Raw genomic sequence first — 25496 nt, forward strand, 5'->3', positions numbered from 1 at the left:
AGTGTCGTGTTAACTGCTACACTACAATGTCGCCCCTTTGATCATCCCTTTGCCCCTACAGATGCTCCATGCCCAGAGAGATCCTCGAACAATTTGCTTTCTCACTCCATGTCCTTTTATACTTTGCCTATCTACAGTAAGTGTTAATGAAATGACTTTTGAATGTGGTGACTATATGCAACTCCACCACCTCCCTCTGGCAGCAAGTTCCTGATGTCAACCACTATCTGTATATGAAACTTTCACTTTAATATTCCTTTCTCCTCCTTAAAGATCTACCCACTCATTTATGATTACTCCTACCAAAAGAATGAGGTTCTGATCATCTACTCTATCCTCGACTCTTATAATTTTATATACTCCTATTAGGTCACTCCTTAACCTGCTTTGCTCCAGTGAAGAGAAGCCTCGTCTATCCAATTTCTTCCCGAAGAGAAGTCCTCCAATCCAGGGAACATCCTGATGAATCGCTGCACTCTCTCCAACACAACCACATCTAATCTATAAGGTGGCAATCAGAAATACGCACAATACTCCATGAGGTCTGACCAATGCTTTGTAAAGTTGCAACACAACATCTCAACTTTTACATTCTATGCTATGCTATAAAGGCAAGTCACCACAATGGCTATTTATGTTTCTAGTACGTATAGCCAGAGAAAAACAGTGTTGTAGAAAAGGAGCAAAATGTAAAACATAAAGATGAGTGTATGGAGATGAAATGATGCAAGGCATGGGTATGGCAATGGAGAATACGCAAAAAATGGTGGCGCATTCGATCGCAGGGGTAAACTAAAGGTGTTAATGTTCTTTTTGAACATATTTTTTATGATCACGATACCCTACTGGACATTAGGAACTCAAGGTACGGCAGGTTGACCCCATCAGCAGGTTGCTTGTTGGTGGAGAAACTGGACGAGATGGACCTGATGTAGATCGCGCTGCAGCCTGCGTCAGAGAGGCTTTGGGGGAGTCGGTGTGCAGTGAGTGACCGTAATAGTTGCTTTTCTTGTGTCTGCAAGATCCTGTTGGACATTGTTAATGTGGAGTTCTGCACTAACTTATTGGTGGAGGGCGGGGGAGCTGTGTGACCTCGGTTGTAGCAAGGACTAGGCCCCCAGCAGCGGTGTCATCTATTTACAGCTGCCCAGAAGCGAGGCGTCGGAGTCGGAGTGCTTCACCGGAATCAGCGTGGCACAGCATCCAAGTGGGAGTCGGTGATGCCTCTTTGTGTTCGCTCAGCAGAAGACAAGCTATATTGTGTTCAACTTCAGACTCTTGCTACATTCATGGACTCCGGGTCTTGGACTTTTTTTTTGTGTGACTGCATTTTACTGATATTTTATAAGTGCTATATGCGCATTGTGCTATGTATGACTGTTGGTACTGTGTTTTCCACCTTGGCCCCAGAGTAACGTTGTTTCGTTTGGCTGTATTCATGTACGGTTGAATGACAATTAAATTTGAATTTGGATTTGAAGAGTGGTGTGTGATCAAGGGAGCAGTGTCTATAATTCAAAGTTGCTGAAATCAGTGTTGAAGTTAGAAAGCTACAATGCCTCCAGGATTAAAATTAAGCTTGGCTTTACTTGTCACGTGTACATCGAGACATGCAGTGAAATGCATCGTTTGCATCAGCAACCAGCGCAGTCCAAGGACGTGTAGCTCGCAAGTGTTGGCATGCTTCTGGCCCAGCATAGCATCCCCATAACTTATCAACCCTAACCTTTGGAATGTGGGAGGAAACTGGAGCATCCGGAGGAAACTCACGCGGTCATGGGGTGAACACGAAATCCATATAGACTGCAGCAAGAATTGAACCCCGATCGCTGATCACTGCGGCTGTAAAATGCTGCACTAACTGCTCCGCTACTGTGCTTCCCTTTTCAGTGGACGAGGGGTTGCTGAACACTGAGCAGTGTGGCTCAAAGAGCTGAAAAAGTCAGCATTGGAGCGAACCAGAAAACTAACTCGGCATGCCTGTCAGTTCAGAGCAGCACAGTAGTATAGTGGTTAGCACAATGTTTTACAGTACCAGGAATCCAGGTTCAATTCCCGCCACTGTCGGAAAGTAGCTCATAGGTAAGTAGTTCCAATTGGTTGGTAGGTTAATTGGTCATTGTAAATTGTCCTGTGATCAGGCTAGGGTTAAATCCGGGGACTGCTAGGTGGCATGGTTAAATGGGCCAGAAGGGCCTATTCCACAAGGTATCACAATAAGTAAATAAATAAACAATTTTGAGTTGTATGTGCTGTGGGGGCAGTCTGCAAGTGTTGCCCGCGAGTGAATACGCTTGTTTGCTTGTTATTTTGAATTATGTTACTCGCTATTTTTGAATGTTTGCTTGCTATTTTGAACGTTGCACAACTTGGCCCCAGAGGAAATGCTATCTCGTTCAGCTGTATCAATATATGGCTCGAATTATCATTAAACTTGATTTGTTTTGACTGAATGGAGGTAATTAACAGTCAGTTTATCATCCAGTCCCTCTGACTTAGAGAAGACCATGTTAACAGCAGCAAGTAGTATATTCTGACAAATATAAACATCTGTTTCAAGTGTCTAGTGATTGAATGAGATGTAGTGAAAAGGAAAATTTGAATCTCCAGTGCCCTTGTGAGAAGGTAGTAGAGATTTGTATCAGATGTTGGTACACACAGGTAACAACATAAAGATAAGAGAGTTTCCCCTCAATTCCTACCTTGATGGCCTTGGCAGTCTCCAGGGATTGTTCAGGTGGTATTCCTATTTCCCTTTCCCTCAAGAGCTGCTGAATAAAGAAGGTAATATCTCTACCTGCTACAGGGATATGTTTAATACAACTGCCAATGACGTAACCTTCAGCCTGTGGTGATTTGGGAAAAAAAACAGAAAGAACATCAAAGAAATTTGCTTTGAAATGAAAAAGACAACGTTATATCCAAATTTCAATAACACATACCAATGGATCAAACCATAAACACAAGAGATTCTACAGAATTCCATTGTGTGTGCATCAATGCATTAAACCATCTCATATAGATTAGTCAATAAGTCACAAAAGACAGAAACAAGCCTTTCAGCCCACCGTTCCAATGCCAACTGTTAAGTACCTTTGCATTTCAATCCCCTTCACCAGAGCTTGTCCGAATGCTTACACATTTTGAGGACCTGCCTCCACCCCCATGTTGGAGAGTGTACAGCAGACTTAATCATTCTCTGGGTGAAACAAAACAACCCTCTTAACCTCTTCTCCCTCATTTTACGTCTATGCCCTTTGGCCTATTATACCTCTACCATGAGGAGAAGTTTCTTACCATCTACTCTATCGATACCTCTCTGAAGTTATGCACAGAATGGTAGCATAGCAGTTAGCATAACACTTCACAGCACCAGCGACCCAGGTTCAATTCCCATTACTGCATGTAACGAGTTTTAATGTTTGCCCCATGACCCCGTGGGTTTCCTCTGGGTCCTCCGACATTCCAAAGATGTACGGATTAGTAGGTTAATGGTCACATGGGTGTAATTGGGAAGCATGGACTCATTAGGCCAAAAGGGACTGTTAGCATGCTGTATCTCTAAATAAACAATAAAATAAGTTAGTGTACGATTGGCAGGACCCCCTCAGTCTCCTCTGTTCCAAGAAGAACAAACCCAGCCTATCCAGCCTCCCTTCATAACTGAAACATCTCAAACCCAATCCTAAAGCATCCCTAGTGAATTTCTATTGCATCCTCTCCAGTGCAACTGTGTCCTTCTTGCAGGCAACATACTGTACATTCCTGCAGTCATTAAATCAATGTTTATAAAGCTGTATCAAGACCTCCCTGTTCTTACTTTCTGTGCTCTGGCTAATAAAAGAAAGTACCCCATATGCCTTACTTCTCACTGCATCTACCTGAGCCATCACCTTCAGTAATCTTCATTCCCTTTGATTTGCAATACTCTCTAGGATTTTATCTTTTAAGGTGTATGTTCTAAAGACAGAGAGGGGGAGCCTGAGCATGGGCAACAGTTTGCTCTCCAGATCACACTGCCCTGGCTTGTGCATCATGTAGACAGCTAGGACACAATATCCATGGTTGACACCAATCAACAAAACAAACCTTGAACGGAATGCAGAAGCAGCCTCTCAAGTTTGTTCAGACACTCAGAGTATGTGGGGCGTAGTGAGACTGAGAGGAAGGACAGGCAAATGATAGGACAAAATTGTAGTGGTGGGAGAGTTGAAGTGGGACAAAATTGAAAAGGGTGATGAATGCAGGGCTGAGCGTGCTACTTGAATGCACACAGTATGTGGAATACGGCAGACAATCTTGTAGCACTGTTAGAGATTGGCAGGTACGACATTGTGCGCATCACTGAGTCATGGCTGAAAGAAGTTCAGAGTTGGGAGCTCAGCGTCCAAGGATACATGTATCGAAAGCACAGGAAGAGGGGTTACGGTGGCTTTTTTGATAAGAAATGAAATGAAATGAAATCCTTAGAAAGAGCTGACATTGGACTGGAAGATGTAGAATACTTAAGTACTTATGGATAGAGTTAAGAAACTGCATGGGTAAATGCATGGGTAAACTGATGGGGGCTATATGTGGGCCTCTAAACAATAGCGCGGATGTGGGATACAAATTAAACAGGAAATAGAAAGGGCATGCAAAATGGGCAATGGTACAATAGTCCCGGGGATTTCAATACACAAGTAGATTGGGAAAATCAGGCTGGTGCTGGATTCCAAGAGAGGATTTGTAGAATGCCTACAAGATGGCTTTTTAGAGCAGTTTGTTGTTGAGCCCACTAAGGGATCAACTATTCTGGATTGGGTGTTGTGTAGTGAACCAGAATTGATTAGGGGGCTGAAGGTAAAGGAACCTTAGGAGGCAATGATCATAATATCATAGAGTTCACCCTGCAGTTTAAGGGGGGGGGGAAGATAAAGTCAGATGTATCAGTATTACAGCAGAGTAAAGGGAATTGCAAAGGATGAGAGAGGAGCTAGCCAAACTTCATTGGAAGGGGACACAAGCAGGGATGACGGCAGAATAGAAAGGGCTGGAGCTTCTGGGAGCAATTCAGAAGATACAGGAGAGATACATCCTGAAGTATTCTAAAGGAAGGATGATGCCAACTGTAGCTAATAAGGGAAGTCAAAGATAGCATACGAGGAAAGGAGGGGGCATATAATAGAGTGAAAATTAGTGGGAAATTAGAGGATTGGGAAACTTTTAAAAACCAACAGAAGGTAACTAAAAAGAACCCACAATGAGAGAAAATATAAAATATGAAGGAAAGCTCAGTAATAATATAGAAGAGGATACCTAAAGTATTTTCAGTTATGAGACCACAAGATATAGGAGCAGAATTAGGCCATTTGGCCCATTGAGTCTGCTCCACCCCTTCATTATGACTGATCCAATTTTCCTCTCATCCCAAATCTCCTGCCTTCTCCCCGCATCCCTCCATGCCTTGACCAATCAAGAATCTATCAACTTCTGCCTTAAATATACATAAAGACTTAGCCTCCACAGCTGCCTGTGGCAAAGAATTCCGCAGATTCACCACTTTCTGGCTAAAGAAATTCTTCCTCATCTTCAATCTAAAAGGACACCCCTCTGTTCTGAGGCTGTGTCCGCTGGTCTTAGATTATTCCACCATAGGAAGCATCCTGTCCACATCCACTCTATTCATGCCTTTAAGCACTTGATGGGTTTCAATGAGGTCACCCCTCATTCTTCTGAATTCCAGTGAATACAGGCCCAGAGCCATCAGATGGTCTTTATATGACAAGCCATTCAAACCTTGAATCATTTTCATGAATGTCCTTTAAACCCTCTCCAGTTTCAGCACATCCTTTCTAAGATAAGGGGCCCAAAGCTGCTCAGAATACTCCAAATGAAGCCTCATAGGTGCTTTATAGAGTTTCAAGATTACATCTTTGCTTTTATATTATGAATGATAACATTTTATCATATACCTCCAAGTACCCTGAGACCTCATCCTTAATAATCAACTCCGACATCTTCCCAATCACTGAGGTCAGACTAACTGGCTTACAGTTTCCTCTCTTCTGCCTCTCTCCCTTCTTGAAGAATGGAGTGACATTTGCAATTTTCTGGTCTTCCAGAACCATTCCAGAATCCACTGATTCTTTACAGATCATTACTAATGCCACCACAATCTCTTTAGCCACCACTTTCAGAACCCTGGGACCAGCCACCATCTGGTCCAAGTGACTTACCTACCTTCAGACTTTTCAGTTTCCAAGAACCTTCTCCCTAGTAATAGCAATTTCACACCCTTCTAACCCTGCTACTCTCGAACTTTCAGCACACTGCTAGCGTCTTCCACAGTGCAGACTGATGCAAAATACTTAATTAGTTCAACCGCCATTTCCTTGTCCCCCATTACTACCTCTCCAGCATTGTTTTCCAGCTGTCTGATATCCACTCTTGCTTCTCTTTTACACTTTATGTATCTGAAGAAACGTTTGGTATCCTCTTTAATATTATTGGCTAGCTTGCTTTTGTATTCCATCTTTTCCTTCTTTTGTTTTTTAAAAGCTTCCCAATCCCCTAGCTTCCCACTCATTGTTGTTCTATTATATGCCCTCTCTTTGGCTTTTATGTTGGCTTTGACTTCTCTTGTCAGCCACAGCTGTGTAACCTTGCCTTTAGAATGCTTCTTCCACTTTGGGATAGATATATCCTATGCCTTCCGAATTGCTTCCAGAAATTCCAGCCATTGCTGCTCTGTCATCATCCCAGCAGTATTCTTTTCCAATCATTTTGGTCATTTCCTCTTTCATGCCCTGCAATTCCCTTTACTCCACTATAATACTGATACATCTGACTTTAGCTTCTCCTTCTCAAATTTCAGGGTGAATTTGATCAGATTCTGATTACCTTCCCCTAAGGGTTCTTTTACCTTAAGCTCTCTAATCAATTCTGGTTCATCACACAACACCCAATCCAGAATAGCACTCCGCTCTGCACATGTACGGGAAAGAGGTGGAGAGAGTAGAGAGTTTCTAGTTCCTCGGTGTCCACATCTCGGCTGACCTCACCTGGACTGCCCATATCTCTTATCAGATGGGGAAGGCCCAACAGAGGCTTTACTTCCTAAGGAAGCTAAAGCACGCTCTCCTCCCTCATCACCTGCTGATCAACTTCTATCGGACAACTATAGAGAGCCTCCTGACGTATTGCTGTGCAGTGTGGTTTGCCAGCTGCACAGAACAGAATAGGAAGGACTTGCAGCGGCTGGTGAGAGTAACAGAGCGGGTTATTGGCACAACATTACCCTCCCTCAGAGATATTTATACTGGCAGACTTCAAAAGAAGGCTACTTGTATTTCAAAGAATCCCACTCATCCTGGACATCACCTGTTTTCCCCTCTACCTTCTGGGAAAAGATACAGAGCATTAAGGACGAAAACAAAGAGACTCCTTAATAGCTTCTACCCACAAGCAGTGAAATATATAACACCCCCTTCCCTTCTCCTGCCCCCCTCCTAAGACGGCGGCAGCTAAATGCATCACACTTCCAGGAATGGCAGATGTGCAATAGTCCTACCCCCCCATCCATATATTATTAATTTCGGACTGCACTCCTGATGTTTTAGAGTTTAATTTATGTATATATTCTTTGTCATGCTGCAAAACGTTGAGCTGCTAAACTGTGTTTCATTGCTCCACAACGATGACAATAAAGATATTCTATTCTATTCTATTCTATCCTCTAGTGGGCTCAACCATGAGCTGCTCTACAAAGTCATTTGATAGGCACTTTAGAAATTCTCCCTCCTGTAATCCAGCACCAACCTGATTTTCCCAATCTATCTGCATATTGAAGTCCCTATGATGACTGCAACATTGTCCTTTTGGTAGGCATTCTGTATCTCCCTTTGTAATTTGTAAGCCACATACTTCATACTGTTTGGAGGTCTGTATACAACACCCATCAAGGTCTATTACCCTTACAGTTCCTTAGCTCTATCCACTATGATTTAACACCTTCTGACCATATGTCACCTTTTTCTAATGATTGGATTTCACTTTTTACCAACAGAGCAACATCGCCCCCCTCTGTTTTCCTGCCTATCCTTTCGATGTAATGTGTCTCCTTCGACATTAAGCTCCCAGCTATAATCTTTCAGCCACGATTTTGTAATGCCTACAACATCGTGCCTGCTAATTTGCAACACTGCTACAAGTTCTTCTACCTTGTTCCATATACTGCGCACATTCAGATACAACACCTCAGTCCTGTATTCACCCTTTTTGATTTTGTCACATCATGTTCAGCTTTTTGATTCCTAACTTTGTCCGAGGTCTTACCAACATCTGCCTTCACAACCTCTCCACTAACTGTTCTGGCACTCTGGTTCCCATCCCCCTGCAACTCTGGTTTAAACCCCACCGTGCAGCATTAACAAACCTTTCTGCTAGGATATTAGTCCCCCTCCAGTTCAGGTGTAAATCATCCCTTCTGTATAGGTCCCACCTTCCCTGGAAGACAGCCCAATGATCCAAAAATCTTATCCTACACCAACTTCTTAACCAATTATTAAACTGCCTAATCTTCCTAGTTCCAGCCTCACTGGCACGTGACATGGGTGGCAATCCTGAGATCACCACCCTGGAGATCCTGCCCTTTAACTTAGCACCTAACTCCCTGAATTCCCTAAACAAAACCTCATCACTTGTCCTACCCATGTCATTGGAACCTACATGGACCACAACTTCTGGCTGTTCACCTTCCCACCTAAGAATGCTGAGGACTTGATCCAAGATAACCTGGACCCTGGCACCCATGAGGCAATGTACCATCCGGGAATCTCATTCTTGCCCACAGAACCTTCTGTCCATTCCCCTAACTAACAAATCCCTTATCACTAGTGTGCCTCTTCTTCCCCTTTCCTTTCTGAGTCACAGAGGCAGACTCAGTGCCAGAGACCAACAACTGTGACTTCCGTTAGGTCATCCTCTCCCCCCAAGTGATATACCTGTTGTGCAGCAAGATGGGGGGATGATCACAGGGCTACTTTGCACTGGTTTCTTAACCCTTTTCCCCTCCCTGACTGTCACCCAGTCTCCTGTGTCCTGCACCCTGGGTGTAACTACCTCTCTACGTGTCCCGTCTATCACCCTCTCAGCTTCCCGAATGATCTGGAGCTCATCCAGTTCCAGCTCCAACTCCTTAACACAGTTTGTTAGGAGCCGTAGCTGGATGCACTTCTCACAGTTTTGTAGTGGTTAGAGAGACTGGAGGTCTCTCTGCCTTCCCACATCCTGCAAGAACAGCATTGCACTATCCTGCCTGACATCTCTACTATCCGAGCTCAACAGATATAAAGAAGAGAAGGAAAAAAAGAGCTTTTCTTTCCTTTGCTTTCCTGAGTGAAGCCTCAAAGAGCTAAAGCCACTCTACTACCACTCTACTCTGTCCGCTCAGCTGACGGCCGCTGTGCTTGCCCCCGTCTTTCTTTAATCTGCTCCTACCAATTAATCCCAAATGCTGATTGGCCGTTAATCAAAGCTCTATTTCGCTGCCACAAACCGCTCCTGCCTTTTATCCTTGGAAGGTGGACCTGACGATGAACCCTCCTCTCTAAACTTCCAATGTCCAGATTGGCCAGATATAGATATAAAAAGGGAGACGAGAATAGATATCAGATCACTAGAAAATGATGCTGAAGAGGTAGTAATGGGGGACAAATAAATGGTAGAGGAACTTAAGTATTTTCCGTCAGTCTTCATTGTGGAAGACACTAACAGTATGACAAAATACAGCTTTACAGGGACGAGGTCCAGCACCTGGCCGCATGGTGTGCCGATAACAACCCGGCCCTTAACACCCAGAAGACCAAGGAGATCATTGTGGACTTCAGGCATGCTAGGAGCCACACTCACATCCCCATCTACATCAACGGAGCTGTAGTGGAGCGTGTATCAAGCTTCAAATTCCTTGGTGTCCACATTTCCAATGATCTCACCAGGTCCCTGAACTCCTCCATCCTGATCAAAAAGGCGCAACAGTGCCTTTATTTCCTGCTGAACATCAAGAAAGCTCACCTCTGTCCCAGGATACCGACGGACTTTTACCGCTGTACCATTGAGAGCATACTCATCAACTGCATCTCAGTGTGGTATGGCAATTGTCCCATATCAGACCGCAACGCACTCCAGCACGTGATGAAAACTGCCCAGTGGATTATCGGCACCCAACTGCCCACCATTGAGAACATCTACCATAAATGCTGCCTGGGCAGGGCGAAAAGCATTATCAAGGTTGCATCTCACCCTAACCATGGACTTTTTACTCTCCTCCCATCCGGTAGGCGCTACAGGAGCCTCCGCTCCCACACCAGCAGGCACAGGAAGAGCTTCTTCCCTGAGGCTGTGACCCTGCTGAACCTCACATCACAGTGCTAAGCAGTATTGCACCCATATTGTACTATCTCAGTACTTTTATATTTGTGTGCTGTAGCACTTACTTTTTGTTCGCAGTTATTTTGTAAATAATACTATTCTTTTGCACTTCTGGTTAGCTGCTAACTGCATTTCATTGGCTTTGTATCTGTACTCGGCACAATGACAATAAAGTTGAATCTAATCTAATCTAATTTATTTTGTAGAGCATGTGCCCGAGCAGACGGAGTCAGAGTAGGAGGGCTTTGGCTCAATGGGGCTTCGGCAATAATGGGTCGAGGCGAGGTAAGTTACTTGTGAAGAATAGGAATAGGAAGTATGTCTGCAAGGTCGATGTTCTGCACTGGGTGTCAGATGTGGGATGTCCGGGAGACTCCCAGTCTCCTGGACGGCCACACCTGCACCAGGTGCGTCAAGCTGCAGCTTCTTAGAGACCAGGTTAGGGAACTGGAGATGTAGCTCGAAAACTTTTGTCTGGTCAGGGAAAGTAAGGAGGTGACAAAGAGGAGCTCTAGGTAGGTAGTCACACCAGGGGCTCGGAGAAACAGATAAGCGGGTGAACGTCAGGAGAGGGAAGGGCAAGGGTCAGATACTAGAGAGTACCCCTGTGGCTCTCCTCCTTAACAATAAGTACTCCTGTTTGAGTACTGTTTGGGAGGGTGGGTACCTACTTAGGGAAAGCAACAGTGGTCGTGCCTCTGACACAGAGTCTGGTCGTGCCTCTGACACAGAGTCTGGCCCTGTGGATTAGAGGGTAGGGCAAGGAAGAGGATGGCAGCAGTGATAGGGGACTCTATAGTTAAGGGGTCAGACAGGTGATTCTGTGAACGCAGGAAAGAAACACGGATGGTAGTTTGCCTCCCAGGTGCCAGGGTTCGGGATGTTTCTGATCGCGTCCACGATATCCAGAAGTGGGAAGGTGAACAGCCAGAGATCATGGTGCATATTGATACCAACGACATAGGTAAGAAAAGGGAGGAGGTCCTGAAAACAGACTACAGGGAGTTAGGAAAGAAGCTGAGAAGCAGGACCACAAGGGTAGGAGTATAGGAATAGAGTGTGGTGGAGGATAAGTGCGTGGCTGAGCTGGTTGAGTGAGTGATTGGAGCTGGAGGCAGGGATTCAGATTTCTGGATCATTGGGAACTGTTTTGGGGCAGGCATGACCTTTATAATAAGGATGGAATGCACTTGAATCCGAGGGGGACCAATATCCTGGCAGTCGGTTTGCTAAGGCTATTGGGGAGATTTTAAACTAGAATTACTAGGGGTAGGAACCAAACTGAAGAGACGGAAAAAGGGGCAGTTGGCTCACAAATAGAGAAAGCTTGTAGACAGTGTGAAAGAGAGGATAGGCAGGTGATAGAGAAGGGACGCACTCAGACCGATGGTTTGAGATGTGTCTATTTTAATGCAAGGAGAATCATGAACAAAGTGGATGAGCTTAGAATGTGGATCAGTACTTGGAGCTATGATGTTGTGACCATTACAGAGACTTAGATGGCTCAGGGGCAGGAATGGCTACTTAGTGTGCCAGGCTTTAGATGTTTCAGAAAGGACAGGGAGGAAGGCAAAAGAGGTGGGGGGCGTGGCACTGCTGATCAGAGATAGTGTCACGGCTGCAGAAAAGGAGGAAGTCATGGAGGGATTGGTTACAGAGTCTCTGTGGATGGAAGTTAGAAACAAGAAGGGGTCAATAACTCTACTGGGTGTTTTTTATAGACCACCTAATAGTAACAGGGACATCGATGAGCAGGAAGGGAGACAGATTCTGGAACGGTTTAGTTCCAGATTTAGTTCCCGGTTTAGATCGGAGATTTTAATTTCCTAAATATTGATTGGCATCTCCCCAGAACAAGGGGTTTAGATGGGGTGGAATTTGTTAGGTGTATTCAGGAAGGTTTCCTGACACAACATGTAGATAAGCCTACAAGAGGAGAGGCTGTACTTGATCTGGTATTAGGAAATGAACCTGGTCAGGTGTCAGGTCTCTCAGTGGGAGAGCACTTTGGAGATAGTGAACTTGGAAGCATAAATTGGGAGCAGATGTTCTCAGGGAAATGTACGGCAGAAATGTGCCAAATATTCAGGAGATATTTGCCTGGAGTTCTGCATAGGTACGTTCCAATGTGACAGGGAAAGGATGGTAGGGTACAGGAACCATGGTGTATAAAGGCTGTTGAAAATCTAGTCAAGAAGAAAAGCTTACGAAAGGTTCAAAAAACTAGGTAATGATAGAGATTGAGAAAATTATAAGACTAGGAGGAAGGAGCTTAATAATGAAATTAGGAGAGTCAGAAGGGGCCATGAGAAGGCCTTGGCAAGCAGGATTAAGGAAAACCCCAAGACATTCTACAAGTATGTGAAGAGCAAGAGGATAAGATGCAAGAGAATAGGACCAATCAAGTGTGTAAGTGTGTATGGAACCGGAAGAGGTAGTGATGGTACTTACTGAATACTTTGCTTCAGTATTCACTACAGAAAAGGGTCTTGGCGATTGTAGGGATGACTTACAGCGGACTGAAAAGCTTGAGCATATAGACATTAGGAAACAGGATGTGCTGGAGCTTTTGGAAAGCGTCAAGTTGGATTAGTCACCGGGACCAGACGAGATATACCCCAGGCTACTGTGGGAGGCGAGGGAGGAGATTGCTGAGCCTCTGGCAATGATCTTTGCATCATCAATGGGGAAGGGAGAGGTTCCAGAGGATTGGAGGATTGCAGATGTCATTCCAGATGGAATACCTGGTAAGGCTCTGAAAACTTGTGCCAACCAACTGGCGGGAGTATCAAGGATATTTTCAACTGCTCACTGCTACGGGCGGAAGTTCCCATTTGCTTCAAAAAGGCAACAATTATACCAGTGTTTAAGAATAACATGAGCTGCCTTAATAACTATCACCCGGTAGCACTCACATCCACAGTGAGGAAAAGCTTTGTGAGGTTGGGCATGACTAGACTGAACTCCTGCCTCAGCAAGGACCTGGACCCGGACCCATTGCAATTTGCCTATTGCCACAATAGGTCAACGGCAGATGCAATCTCAATAGCTCTTCACATGACTTTAGACCATCTGGACAACACAAACACCCATGTCAGGATGCTGTTCATCGACTATAGCTCAGCATTTAATAATATCATTCCCACAATCCTGATTGAGAAGTTGCAGAGCCTGGGCCTCTATACCAATTGGATCCTGGACTTCCTAACCTTTCGGATTGGTGATAACATCTCTTCCTCGCTGACGATCAACACTGGTGCACCTCAGAGGTATGTGTCTCTCTATACCCATGACTGTGTGACTAGGCATAGTTCAAATACCATCTATATATTTGCTGACGATAAAACCATTGTTAGGTGGTGACGAGAGGGTGTACAGGAGTGAGATATGCCAACTAGTGGAGTGGTGCCGCAGCAACAACCTGGCAATCGACGTCAGTAAGACAAAAGAGCTGATTGTGCACTTCCAGAAGGGTAAGACGAAGGAACACATACCAATCCCCACAGAGGGATCAGAAGTGGAGAGAGTGAGCAGTTTCAGGTTCCTGGATGTCAGGATCTCTGTGAATCTAACCTGGTCCCAACATATTGATGCAGTTATAAAGAAGGCAAGACAGCGGCTATACTTTATTCTGAGTTTGAAGAGATTTGGTATGTCCACAAATACACTCAAAAACTTCTATAGATGTACCATGGAGAGAATTCTGACAGGCTGCATCACTGTCCGGTATTGTGGGGGGGGGGTGCTACTGCACAGGACCAAAAGAAGCTGCAGAGGGCTGTAAATTTAGTCAACTCCATCTTGGGTACTAGCCTACAAAGTACCCAGGACATCTTCAAGAAGTAGTGTCTCAGAAAGGCAGCGTCCATTATTGAGGACCTCCAGCACCCAGGGCATGCCCTTTTCTCACTGTTACCATCAGGTAGGAGGTACAGAAGCCTGAAGGCACACGCTCAGCGATTCAGGAACAGCTTCTTCCCCTCTGCCATCCGATTCCTAAATGAACATTGAACCCTTGGACACTACCTCACTTTTTTAAAATATATAGTATGTCTGTTTTTTGCATGATTTTTAATCTATTCAATATCCGTATACTGTAAAAAGTATACTGAATAAGATTTACTTTTTTTTTCTTCTATATTATGTATTGCATTGAACTGCTGCTACTAAGTTAACAAATTTCACGTCAGATGCCAGTGATAATAAACCTAATTCTGATTCTGATTCCTTATTCAAGAAAGGGAGTAGAGATAGCCAGTGAAATTATAGACCAGTGAGTCTTACTTCAGTGATTGGTAAGTTGATGGGGAAGATCCTGAGAGGCAGGATTTATGAACATTTGGAGAGGCATAATATGATTAGGACGAGTCAGCATGGCTTTGTCAAAGGCAGGCCGTGCCTTACGAGCCTGATTGAATTTCTTGAGGATGTGACTAAACACATTGATGAAGGTAGAGCAGATGTTGTGTATATGGATTTCAGCAAGACATTTGATAAAGTACCCCATGCAAAGCTTATTGAGAAAGTAAGGAGGCATGGGATCCAAGGGGACTTTGCTTTGTGGACCCAGGATTGGCTTGCCCACAGAAGACAAAAAGTGGTTGTAGACAGGTCGTATTCTGCATGGAGTGGTGTGCCTTAGGGAATGGGGTTCAACCCAGATAAGTGTGAGGTGGTTCATTTTGGTAGGTCAAATATGATGGCAGAATATAGTATTAATGGTAAATCTCTTGGCAGTGTGGAGGACCAGAGGGATCTTGGGGTCTGAGTCCAGGTTGACTCTGTGGTTAAGAAGGCATACAGTATATTGGCCTTCATCAACTGTGGGATTGAGTTCAAGAGCTGAGAGGTAATGTTACAGCTGTATAGGACCCTAGTCAGACCCTACTTGGAGTACTGTGCTCATTTCTGGTCACCTCACTACAGGAAGGATATGGAAACTAGAGTAAGGGTGCAGAGGAGATTTACAAAGATGTTTGGATTGGGGAGCATGCCTTATGAGAACAGTTTGAGTGAACTTGGCCTTTTCTCCTTGGAGCGACAGAGGATGAGAGGTGACCTGATAGAGGTGTATAAGATGATGAGAGGCATTAATCATGTGAACAGTCAGAGGTTTTTTCCCAGGGCTGAAATGGCTAACACAAGAGGGCACAGTTTTAAGGTGCTTGGAAGGAGGTACAGAGAGTGTTGATTGCGTGGGCTGCTGGCGACAGTGGTGGAGGCGGATATAATAGGGTCTCTTAAGAGCCTCTTGGATCGGTACATGGAGCGTAGAAAAATAGAGGGCTATGGGTAACCCTAGGTAGTTTCTAAAGTAAGTACATGTTCGGCACAGCACTGTGGGCTGTATTGTGCTGTAGGTTTTCTATGTTTCTATGTTTTTAATTCTTTGAGGAAATAACGGACAGGATAGACTAAGGAGAGTCAGTGGATGTCGTTTACTTGGATTTTCAGAAGATCTTTGACAAGGTGCCACACACGAGGCTTCTAAACAAGATAAGAGCTCATGGTATTACAAGAAAGATACTAGCATGGATGGAAGATTGACTGACTGGCAGGAGGCAAAGTGTGGGAACTTAGGCGGCAGTTTCTGGTTGGTTGCCAGTGACTCGAGGTGTTCCACAGGAGTCAGTGTTGGGACCGCTTCTTTTCACGTTATATGTCAATGATTTGATGGCTTTCTGACCAAGTTTGTGGACGAGCCGAAGACAGGTGGAGGGGCAGGTACTGTTTAGGAAACAGGGAGGCTGCAGAAGGACTTGGACAGACTGGGAGAATGGGCAAAGAAGTGGCAGATGGTATATAGTACAGGGAATGCATGGGCATGAACTTTGGTAGAAGGAATAAAGGCCTAGTCTATTTTCTAAACGCGGAGAAAATTCAAAACTCAGAGGTACAAAGGGACTTGGGAGTCTTTGTATGGGATTCCCTAAACTTGCTGGTTAAGTCAGTGAGAAGGAAGATAAATGCATTGCTGGGATTCATTTCAAGAAGACCAGAATGTGAGAACAAGGATGTCAAGCTGAGGCTTTATAAGGCATTGGTCAGACCGCACCACACTTGGAGTATTGTGAGCAGTTTTGGTCCCATTATCTAAGAAAAAAAATATTGGAGAGGATCCGAAGGAGGTTCACAAGAATTATTCTGGGAATGAAAGGGTTAACATATGAGGAGCATTTGATAGCTGAGGGCCTATACTCTCTGGAGTTTAGAAGAATGCAGGGGGATCTCATTGAAACATATCAAATACTGAAAGGCCTAGATTAGTGGTCACCAACCTTTTTAAGCCCAAGATCCCCTACCTCAGCCTTAGTGAAAGGCAAGATCTACCTACTAAATAGTTTAGAGAAAAAACAGCTCAGATTGTACTTCCAACTTGAGGCTTTTATTTGGGCTAACTTTATTTGAATTACATAAGGTGCTTTTGTCAAACTTTCAAATTAATTCAACCAAGAAAACACCGTAACTAGCATATCAAACAGGCCATTGCTGTCTTTCTTTAAGAATATTACAATACTTCATACCTTTAATTCTAAGTTTCATTATTTAATTTTATTTCAACATGAAAAATAAATAAATAAAAAATTGACTGTTGCACTCAGTGTGATGGCTGGGGCTGAATACTTCATGCTAGTTCCCTAAAATTTGGCTCATGACTACAGACAGCTGGTCTGAGACAGTCTATGAGATGTCTGTTAGTAAGACAGCTCCTGTACTTAGATTTAATAATTTTCATCTGTGAAAATGCAGTTTCACATAGATAAGTTGACCCGAAGTAGGCACTGACTTTTAGTGCACATGTGGTGAGATGAGGCAACTTCCCCCTGCTAACAAGCCCCCAAAAGTCACCGTCCCTTGATCTTGCTTTAAGCTCGATGTCATTTTGCAAATCAATTATTTCCATTTCAATACCACTTGGCACACCGAATACTTGCTGAAGTTTGGCTGCTATCTGTTCTAAATCGATTGGCAGAAATGAGGTTGAAATAAATGCAGCAATATCTTTCATGACTCCCCAAAACACCAATCGAACTCTATTGCCAGTTTGTCTAGGTAAGCACAGTACTGCTCAGGGCAAAAAGCATTCCTTTCCTTGATGGCCTGTCACATCTTTTCCAAGTTGGGAAAGTGTGTCAGCCTCCCGTTCTTTAATTTTGAAATCCAAACACGAAGCTTGACCTTAAACGCATTTACTACGCTTATCATGTGGGGCAGGTGTCAGTCTTTTCCCATGAGCTCGTTGATAAAGTGTGTTTAATTTAGCCATTAAGTCTGTCAGAAACCCTAAATCCAGTAGCCACACATCATCTGAAAGTTCCTCATGCTCCTCGTTTCTTGTTGACAGAAAAGTCTTTATCTCAGGCAGCAAGTCAACAAATCGTTGCAACACTTTGCCGCGACTCAACCACCGAACATCAGCATGAAGAATTATGTCTCCATAAGCGGCATCGAGCTCATCCAATAACACCTTGAATAAGCGGTGCTGAAGCGCTTTTGCTCAAATCAAGTTTATCAGTTTGACCACCAGTGTCATTACATGAGAAAAGTCCACCACCTTCCCAGCCAAGGCCTGCTGATGAATCACACAGTGATAATCCAGGAAGTCGGGAAAATCAGGGTCATTACGGCACAGTTCTCTCCTTTAATTGCAAAAGAGTGAGGAAGTCCTCCTTTGTTGTAAAATCCTGGAAAGCCATTCTAACAAATACAACAAGCTGAGTTGAGCTGTTTGCATTACATCCAGGGATTCATCGAACTGTGGTGAAAAATATTCACAGAGTGACAAGTCCTTTAACACTTGTCGATCCACGTCCTCTGACAGTGACTCTACCCTCCTTGTCACTGTTGCAGAGCCAAGCAGTATATTATGTATTGCGGTTGTGATGTCGTTTTTGTTTTTAAAGTCATTAAAAACCGTCTCTGCGGTAATGACCATTGTTTCCTTGAATAAATCGCCATCTGTAAAAGGCTTCTTGTGTTTAGCCAAAAGGTGACTTACATGAAATGATGCTTCAATTGCAGACTTATTTTGAGCAGCATGTTTTGTGAAAAATGATTGCTGGGCCTTCAACCCCGATTTCACCTTCTCAACTTTCCTGGCACAAATTGCACTCTTTGGAGGGTAGGTGTCTTTAAATTCCTGGTGGTTGGTGTTGTGGTGCCGCTCCAGATCCCCTCTTTTAGTCAGTGCTTGTGTTTGGTGGCACAACATACATACACACCTGTCTTTCACCAAGGTAAATAGAAATTCCTCTTCCAATTCTGGATGGAATTTGTACGTTTTCACCTTCTTTCGTGAAGCCTCCGCCATGCTAGCTAGCTACCTTGCAGGATATCACGAGCAAGTGCTGTATATTGATGTTTGCGACAGTCTGTACTCTGATCTAATCTAATTGGTCACTTTGATGCAGCACAAGCTACGCTGAAACAGCAGTGCATGGTGGAGAGGCTATACACACATGCGCACTGGGCAGAAAGAACGGAACTAAAACCCCACAACCCGGAAACAATCTCTCTTTACAAACAGCTTTCCGTAGTGGGAGTATCGCTATATTACCATTATCCTAATTAATATTACTTATTTTTATAATGCTCACATTACAACAGCAACTGTGCATTTATTTTTTCTTTTTTTTTCGGGATCTACTGGGAAAATCTCAAAGATCAACCTAGATAGGCCCTAGATAGTGTGGATGTGGAGAGGATGTTTCCTGTGGTGGGTGAGTCTAGGGGGCACATCCTCGGAATAGAGGGACGTCCATTTAGAACAGAGATGTGGAGGAATTTCTTCCGCCAGAGGGTGATGAATCTGTAGAATTCATTGCACAGACAGCTGTGGAGACCAAGTGTCATTGGGTATATTTAAAGGGAAGTTATTAGGTTCTTCATTAGTCAGGGTGTCAAAGGTTACAGAGAGAAGGCAGGAGAATGGGGTTGAGAGGGATATTAAATTAGCCATGATGGAATGGCGGAGCAGGCTCAATAGGCCGAATGGCCTAATTCTGCTCCTATATCTTACGGTCTTACAATCTAGATCATTGCCAGTTGCCGGCTTAATTAAAGTTACCCGCCTTAGTTTGCTGGCATCAAAAAAACCACTGAACCAGTTTTAAGCGTCCCTGGGGACTTGACATTTAAAACAGCTCTGTAAATGCTTGTCTTCTCTCCACATCCCAAATTGTGGAGACATACGAGTAGGTGAATCACAGTGAATTACAGTCACAGAGTCACACCCATCTCCACGTGCTGAGTTTGCGCGTTCTGTCTGTGAATGCAACACTTCATGCTGATCTAATTAAGCTCTATTTTTTATTCCTCAGCTCACTAATCAGTTGATCATGAATAGGCGCAAGAATAGGCCTCAAGCTTGCCTTGCCATTAACTGAGCCTCATCATCTTCTCTTCTGTGTCAATTCCCCAGAGCCTTCAATTCCCTGATCTTTAAAGACTCCATTTAATTCCTCTTTAGATACCCCACTGATCCAGCTCTCCAGAGGATTAACTCTCCTCAGAAAATATAATTCCAGGGATTCACTACTCTCTGCAAGTTGTTCACAGTCACCTAAACCTTTCATGTAACTCTGTCAGACAAAAGATACAAAAGCTTGGAAGTGTCTTCCTTAAGGACAACTTCTATCCTCTATTAAACTTGCTCCTAATATGATAAGATGAACTCTTGACCTCATAGAACATAGAATAGTACAGCACAGTACAGGCCCTTCAGCCCACAATGTTGTGCTGACCCTCAAATCCTTCCTCCCATATAACACCCCACCTTAGATTCCTCCATATACCTGCCTAGTAGTCTCTTAAACTTCACTAGTGTATCTGCCTCCACCACTGACTCAGGCAATGCATTCCACACATCAACCACTCTCTGAGTGAAAAACCTTCCTCTAATATCCCCCTTGAACTTCCCACCCCTTACCTTAAAGCCATGTCCTCTTGTATTGAGCAGTGGTGCCCTGGGGAAGAGGCGCTGGCTATCCACTCTATCTATTCCTCTTATTATCTTGTATACCTCTATCATGTCTCCTCTCATCCTCCTTCTCTCCAAAGAGTAAAGCCCTAGCTCCCTTAATCTCTGATCATAATGCATACTTTCTAAACCAGGCAGCATCCTGGTAAATCTCCTCTGTACCCTTTCCAATGCTTCCACATCCTTCCTATAGTGAGGTCACAATCTATCTCGTTATGGCTTTTCACCTTATTACACAGCACTTTCTTTGTAACTAACACTTTGTTATTGATTTTCCCTTTTCCCTTTTCCCTCATTTACTCCATTGAGGAAGTAATGTACACCCTCAATGTACCAATGTGATGAAATGATCTGTATGGATAGTAGTTTTTCACTGTACCTCAGTACATATGACACTAATAAATCAATTTACCAATTTACAGCCATACCGACCCAGGGAAAGATTTCTGGAGTAAACCCTGAAGAAGAAATCTGGAGCCGGGGTCCCTAAGGCAGTTTGATGTTGTTTATAACTTCACTCTGGCAACCTCTGCGACAGCACTGGTGCCAAGCTGTATCGGCGCTTGCCCTTCCCTTGGATTACATCAGTGACGTGGAGAGGGGGAACCCACTGCATGGGTAAAAGCCGGTTCTTCATTCTCCACGTCCGGGCTTGCACCCTGGAGAGGACACAGTCCACCAGAGGTGCAAACCCATGATGCCCTGGGGTCGACAGCTGCCTACTACCAATTCAGCCTTGTTTGAGATTCTTCTACTAATGGAAACATTGAAACATCTCTCCTAAAAACTTCTTTACAGGGTAAGTCAACTTTGAACAATCTGGGTGAAGTGCACTTGATATGAAATCTAAATAACTTAAAACAAAATGGCTTACGATGCAAAACAATACAGGATTTTTTTTTAAATACAAGATTCAAGATTCAAAAAACTTTATTGTCATTCTAACCATACATCAACTCTGCAGGGCAGAATGAGACAGCGTTTCTCAGGGGCAGTGCAATCATAACATAACAAACGCAACACTAAATAATAAACATAACAATAAATAGTAAAACACAACAGGCACATGTCAGTTAAAATCAGTTATAAGTGTCCAGTGCAAGTTAAAAGTGTCCAAAGCAGAGTCAGGTAGAGCAGCTATTTAGCAGTCTGACTACCTGTGGGAGGAAGCTGTTTAGTAGCCTTGTGGTTTTAGTTTTGATGCTCCTGTAACGTTTGCCTGATGGCAGAAGAACAAACAGTTCATGGAGAGGGTGTGAGGGGTCTTTAATGATGTACCGTGTCTTCTGGAGGCATCGACTCTGAAAGAGGTCTTGGACAGAAGGTAGGGAGACCCCAATAACCTTCTCTGCTCCCCTAACCACCCTCTGCAAGGCTTTTTTGTCGACAGCACTGCAGCTGGAGTACCAGGTTGTGATGCAAAAGGTCAGCACACTCTCAACCACGCCTCTGTAGAATGTAGTTAAGATGTTAGTTGGGAGTGATGCTTGTTTAAGCTTCCTCAGAAAGTGCAATCTCTGCTGGGCCCGTTTCACAATCCCAGTGGTGTTCCTGGACCAGGTGAGATTGTCCGAGATCTGCAACCCAAGGAACTTGATGTTTTCCACTCTCTCCACTGTGGAGCCGCTGATGCTGAGGGGTGTGTGCTCAGGCTGAGACCACCTGAAATTGACAATCATCTCCTTGGTTTTGGTGACATTAAGCATCAAGTTGTTATCCCTGCACCAGCTCTCTAGGTGTTTGACCTCCTCCCTGTACATAGTTTCATCATTTTTGCTGATGAGCCCCACCACTGTGGTATCATCTGCAAATTTAACGATCAGGTTCTCCTTGAATCTGGCTGCACAGTCATGTGTCAGCAGTGTAAACAGCAATGGGCTAAGCACACAGCCTTGTGGGGATCCAGTGCATTAGAAAGTACATATCTCAGTTAAGTAAGTTTTATTAGAATTTCGGGTGGCTAATAAACCAGAGGGTAAAAGGTTACACACAAAAATCAATAAAAAATATAATTAATTTTAAACAAATAAATTATTGTGAGTCGGTATTGCCATGAAATAATGACAATTAAAGAAGAGCAGCGCCCCCTGGTGCAAAATCAGTCAATGTCAGGTTTAAGATACTTTTAACAAGTTTGAACATAGATTTCCCCAAAACATTCTGCATGTGCACCTGCAGTTCTGCCTTATTCTTCTGCAAATTATACTAGGCAATTTGTCAATTATTTACATAATGCTTCTGAGTGTCAGAACTTGAGAGAAATGCAGATGCAGTCCCTTGAGCTTCCTCAGACATTTAATTAGCTCATTGCCGAAAGCTGGTTTAATTAAGATTACCTATCTTCGTTTGCTGTCATCAAAATACCTTTGAACCACTTTTAAATGTCTCTGAGGATTAGACATTTAAAAACAGCTCAAAAGGGTTTAAACTGCAGAGGTTATGTTTTCTGACTGTGAACTTACCATTTCTAAACCCCTCAGAATTTTGTATACATCTATCATATCTCCTCTCTTAAACAAAGTGCTCCAAATTCAATTTTGAATGTTCCCCAAAACTTATTTTGTTTTACTAAGCTCTAATGATACAATTTAAAGCTCCCAGAGTTAAAGTCCACTTGAACACTGAGAGCTTTAAGTTGTATCACCTCAAATTACACAAGAGGAAAATATTGATGGCATAGATTGCAAGTGTCGTTGTCACAGAACTCCAGATCACAGAAACAAGCCCTTCAGCCTTGCTCGTTCATGTTGAACACGATGCCTTTCTATGCTAATCCCATTTGCCTCCATTATGTCCATATCCCTCCGCACCTTTCCTGTAGCTGTTCAAATAGTTTTAAACCTCATAACTGTATCTGCCTCTCCTACGTCCTCCAACAGATCAATCCATATAATTGACACCCCTTGTGTAAATCCTTACCGCACAGACCCCTTTTAAATTTCTCTCAAAACAGGGGGATACCGACATTGTGTATTCAGAAGGGATTAGTTTAATTGTCCATTTGATTACTAACTGAATTAGTATGGCTGAAGGTCCTGTTCCTGTGCTGCCTTGTTTGATGTTCTCTTCTCGTTCTATTCTGAAAGTGGCACCAACTCTGATCTTAAAAATATTTTCTAAATGTACTTTTCACTATCAGAATGGTGATAGAAACATAGAAACATAGAAAATGGGTGCAGTAGGCCATTCGGCCCTTCGAGCCTGCACCACCATTCAGTATGATCATGGCTGATCATCCAACTCAGAACCCTGTACCAGCCTTCTCTCCATACCCCCGATCCCTTTAGCCACAAGGGCCATATCTAACTCCCTCTTAAATATAGCCAATGAACTGGCCTCAACTGTTTCCTGTGGCAGAAAATTCCACAGATTCACCACTCTCTGTGTGAAGAAGTTTTTCCTAATCTCAGTCCTAAAAGGCTTCCCCTTTATCCTCAAACTGTGACCCCTCGTTCTGGACTTTCCCAACATCGGGAACAATCTTCCTGCATCTAGCCTGTCCAATCCCTTTAGGATTTTATACGTTTCGATCAGATCCCCCCTCAATCTTCTAAATTCCAACGAATATAAGCCTAGTCGATCCAGTCTTTCATCATATGAAAGTCCTGCCATCCCAGGAATCAATCTGGTGAACCTTCTTTGTACTCCCTCTATGGCAAGGATGTCTTTCCTCAGATTAGGGGACCAAAACTGCACACAATACTCCAGGTGTGGTCTCACCAAGGCCTTGTACAACTACAGTAGCACCTCCCTGCTCCTGTACTCAAATCTTCTTGCTATGAATGCCAGCATACCATTCGCCTTTTTCACCGCCTGCTGTACCTGCATGCCCACTTTCAATGACTGGTGTACAATGACACCCAGGTCTTGTTGCACTTCCCCTTTTCCTAATCGGCCACCATTCAAATAATAATCTGTTTTCCTGTTTTTGCCACCAAAGTAGATAACCTCACATTTATCCACATTAAATTGCATCTGCCATGAATTTGCCCACTCACCTAACCTATCCAAGTCACCCTGCATCCTCTTAGCATCCTCCTCACAGCTAACACTGCAGCCCAGCTTCGTGTCATCCGCAAACTTGGAGATGCTGCATTTAATTCCCTCATCCAAGTCATTAATATATATTGTAAACAACTGGGGTCCCAGCACTGAGCCTTGCGGTACCCCACTAGTCAATGCCTGCCATTCTGAAAGGGTCCCGTTTATTCCCACTCTTTGCTTCCTGTCTGCCAACCAATTCTCTATCCACATCAATACCTTACCCCCAATACCGTGTGCTTTAAGTTTGCACACTAATCTCCTGTGTGGGACCTTGTCAAAAGCCTTTTGAAAATCCAAACATACCACATCCACTGGTTCTCCCCTATCCACTCTACTAATTACATCCTCAAAAAATTCTATGAGATTCGTCAGACATGATTTTCCTTTCACAAATCCATGCTGACTTTGTCCGATGATTTCACCACTTTCCAAATGTGCTGTTATCACATCTTTGATAACTGACTCTAGCATTTTCCCCATCACCGATGTTAGGCTAACCGGTCTATAATTACCTGGTTTCTCTCTCCCTCAGTTTTTAAAAAGTGGGGTTACATTAGCCACCCTCCAATCCTCAGGAACTAGTCCAGAATCTAAAGAGTTTTGAAAAATTATCACTAATGCATCCACGATTTCTTGGGCTACTTCCTTAAGCACTCTGGGATGCAGATCATCTGGCCCTGGGGATTTATCTGCCTTTAATCCCTTCAATTTACCTAACACCACTTCCCGACCAACATGTATTTCCCTCAGTTCCTTCCTCTCACTGGACCCTCTGTCCCCTACTATTTCCGGAAGATTATTTATGTCCTCCTTAGTGAAGACAGAACCAAAGTAGTTATTCAATTGGTCTGCCATGTCCTTGCTTCCCATAATCAATTCACCTGTTTCTGTCTGTAAGGGACCTACATTTGTCTTAACCAATCCTTTTCTTTTCACATATCTATAAAAGCCTTTACAGTCAGTTTTTATGTTCCCTGCCAGTTTTCTCTCATAATCTTTTTTCCCTTTCCTAATTAAGCCCTTTGTCCTCCTCTGCTGAACTCTGAATTTCTCCCAGTCCTCA

The 25496-nt window shown here is 43.7% G+C and overlaps 1 protein-coding gene across 4 annotated transcripts in view; it reads right to left on the minus strand.

Moving 5' to 3' along the window:
• The window catches only part of LOC134343662 (actin-related protein 3B), a 107971-nt gene that overhangs the window by 14437 nt on the left and 68038 nt on the right, over positions 1-25496 (minus strand). For all 4 annotated transcript variants that reach the window (XM_063042422.1, XM_063042423.1, XM_063042426.1 and 1 more), the window contains one exon: positions 2703-2846. In XM_063042422.1, the coding sequence (XP_062898492.1) occupies positions 2703-2846 (144 nt within the window). The remainder of the gene's footprint in view (positions 1-2702; positions 2847-25496) is intronic.

The sequence above is a fragment of the Mobula hypostoma genome, chromosome 3 (genome assembly GCF_963921235.1).
Source record: "Mobula hypostoma chromosome 3, sMobHyp1.1, whole genome shotgun sequence".
NCBI lineage: Eukaryota > Metazoa > Chordata > Chondrichthyes > Myliobatiformes > Myliobatidae > Mobula > Mobula hypostoma.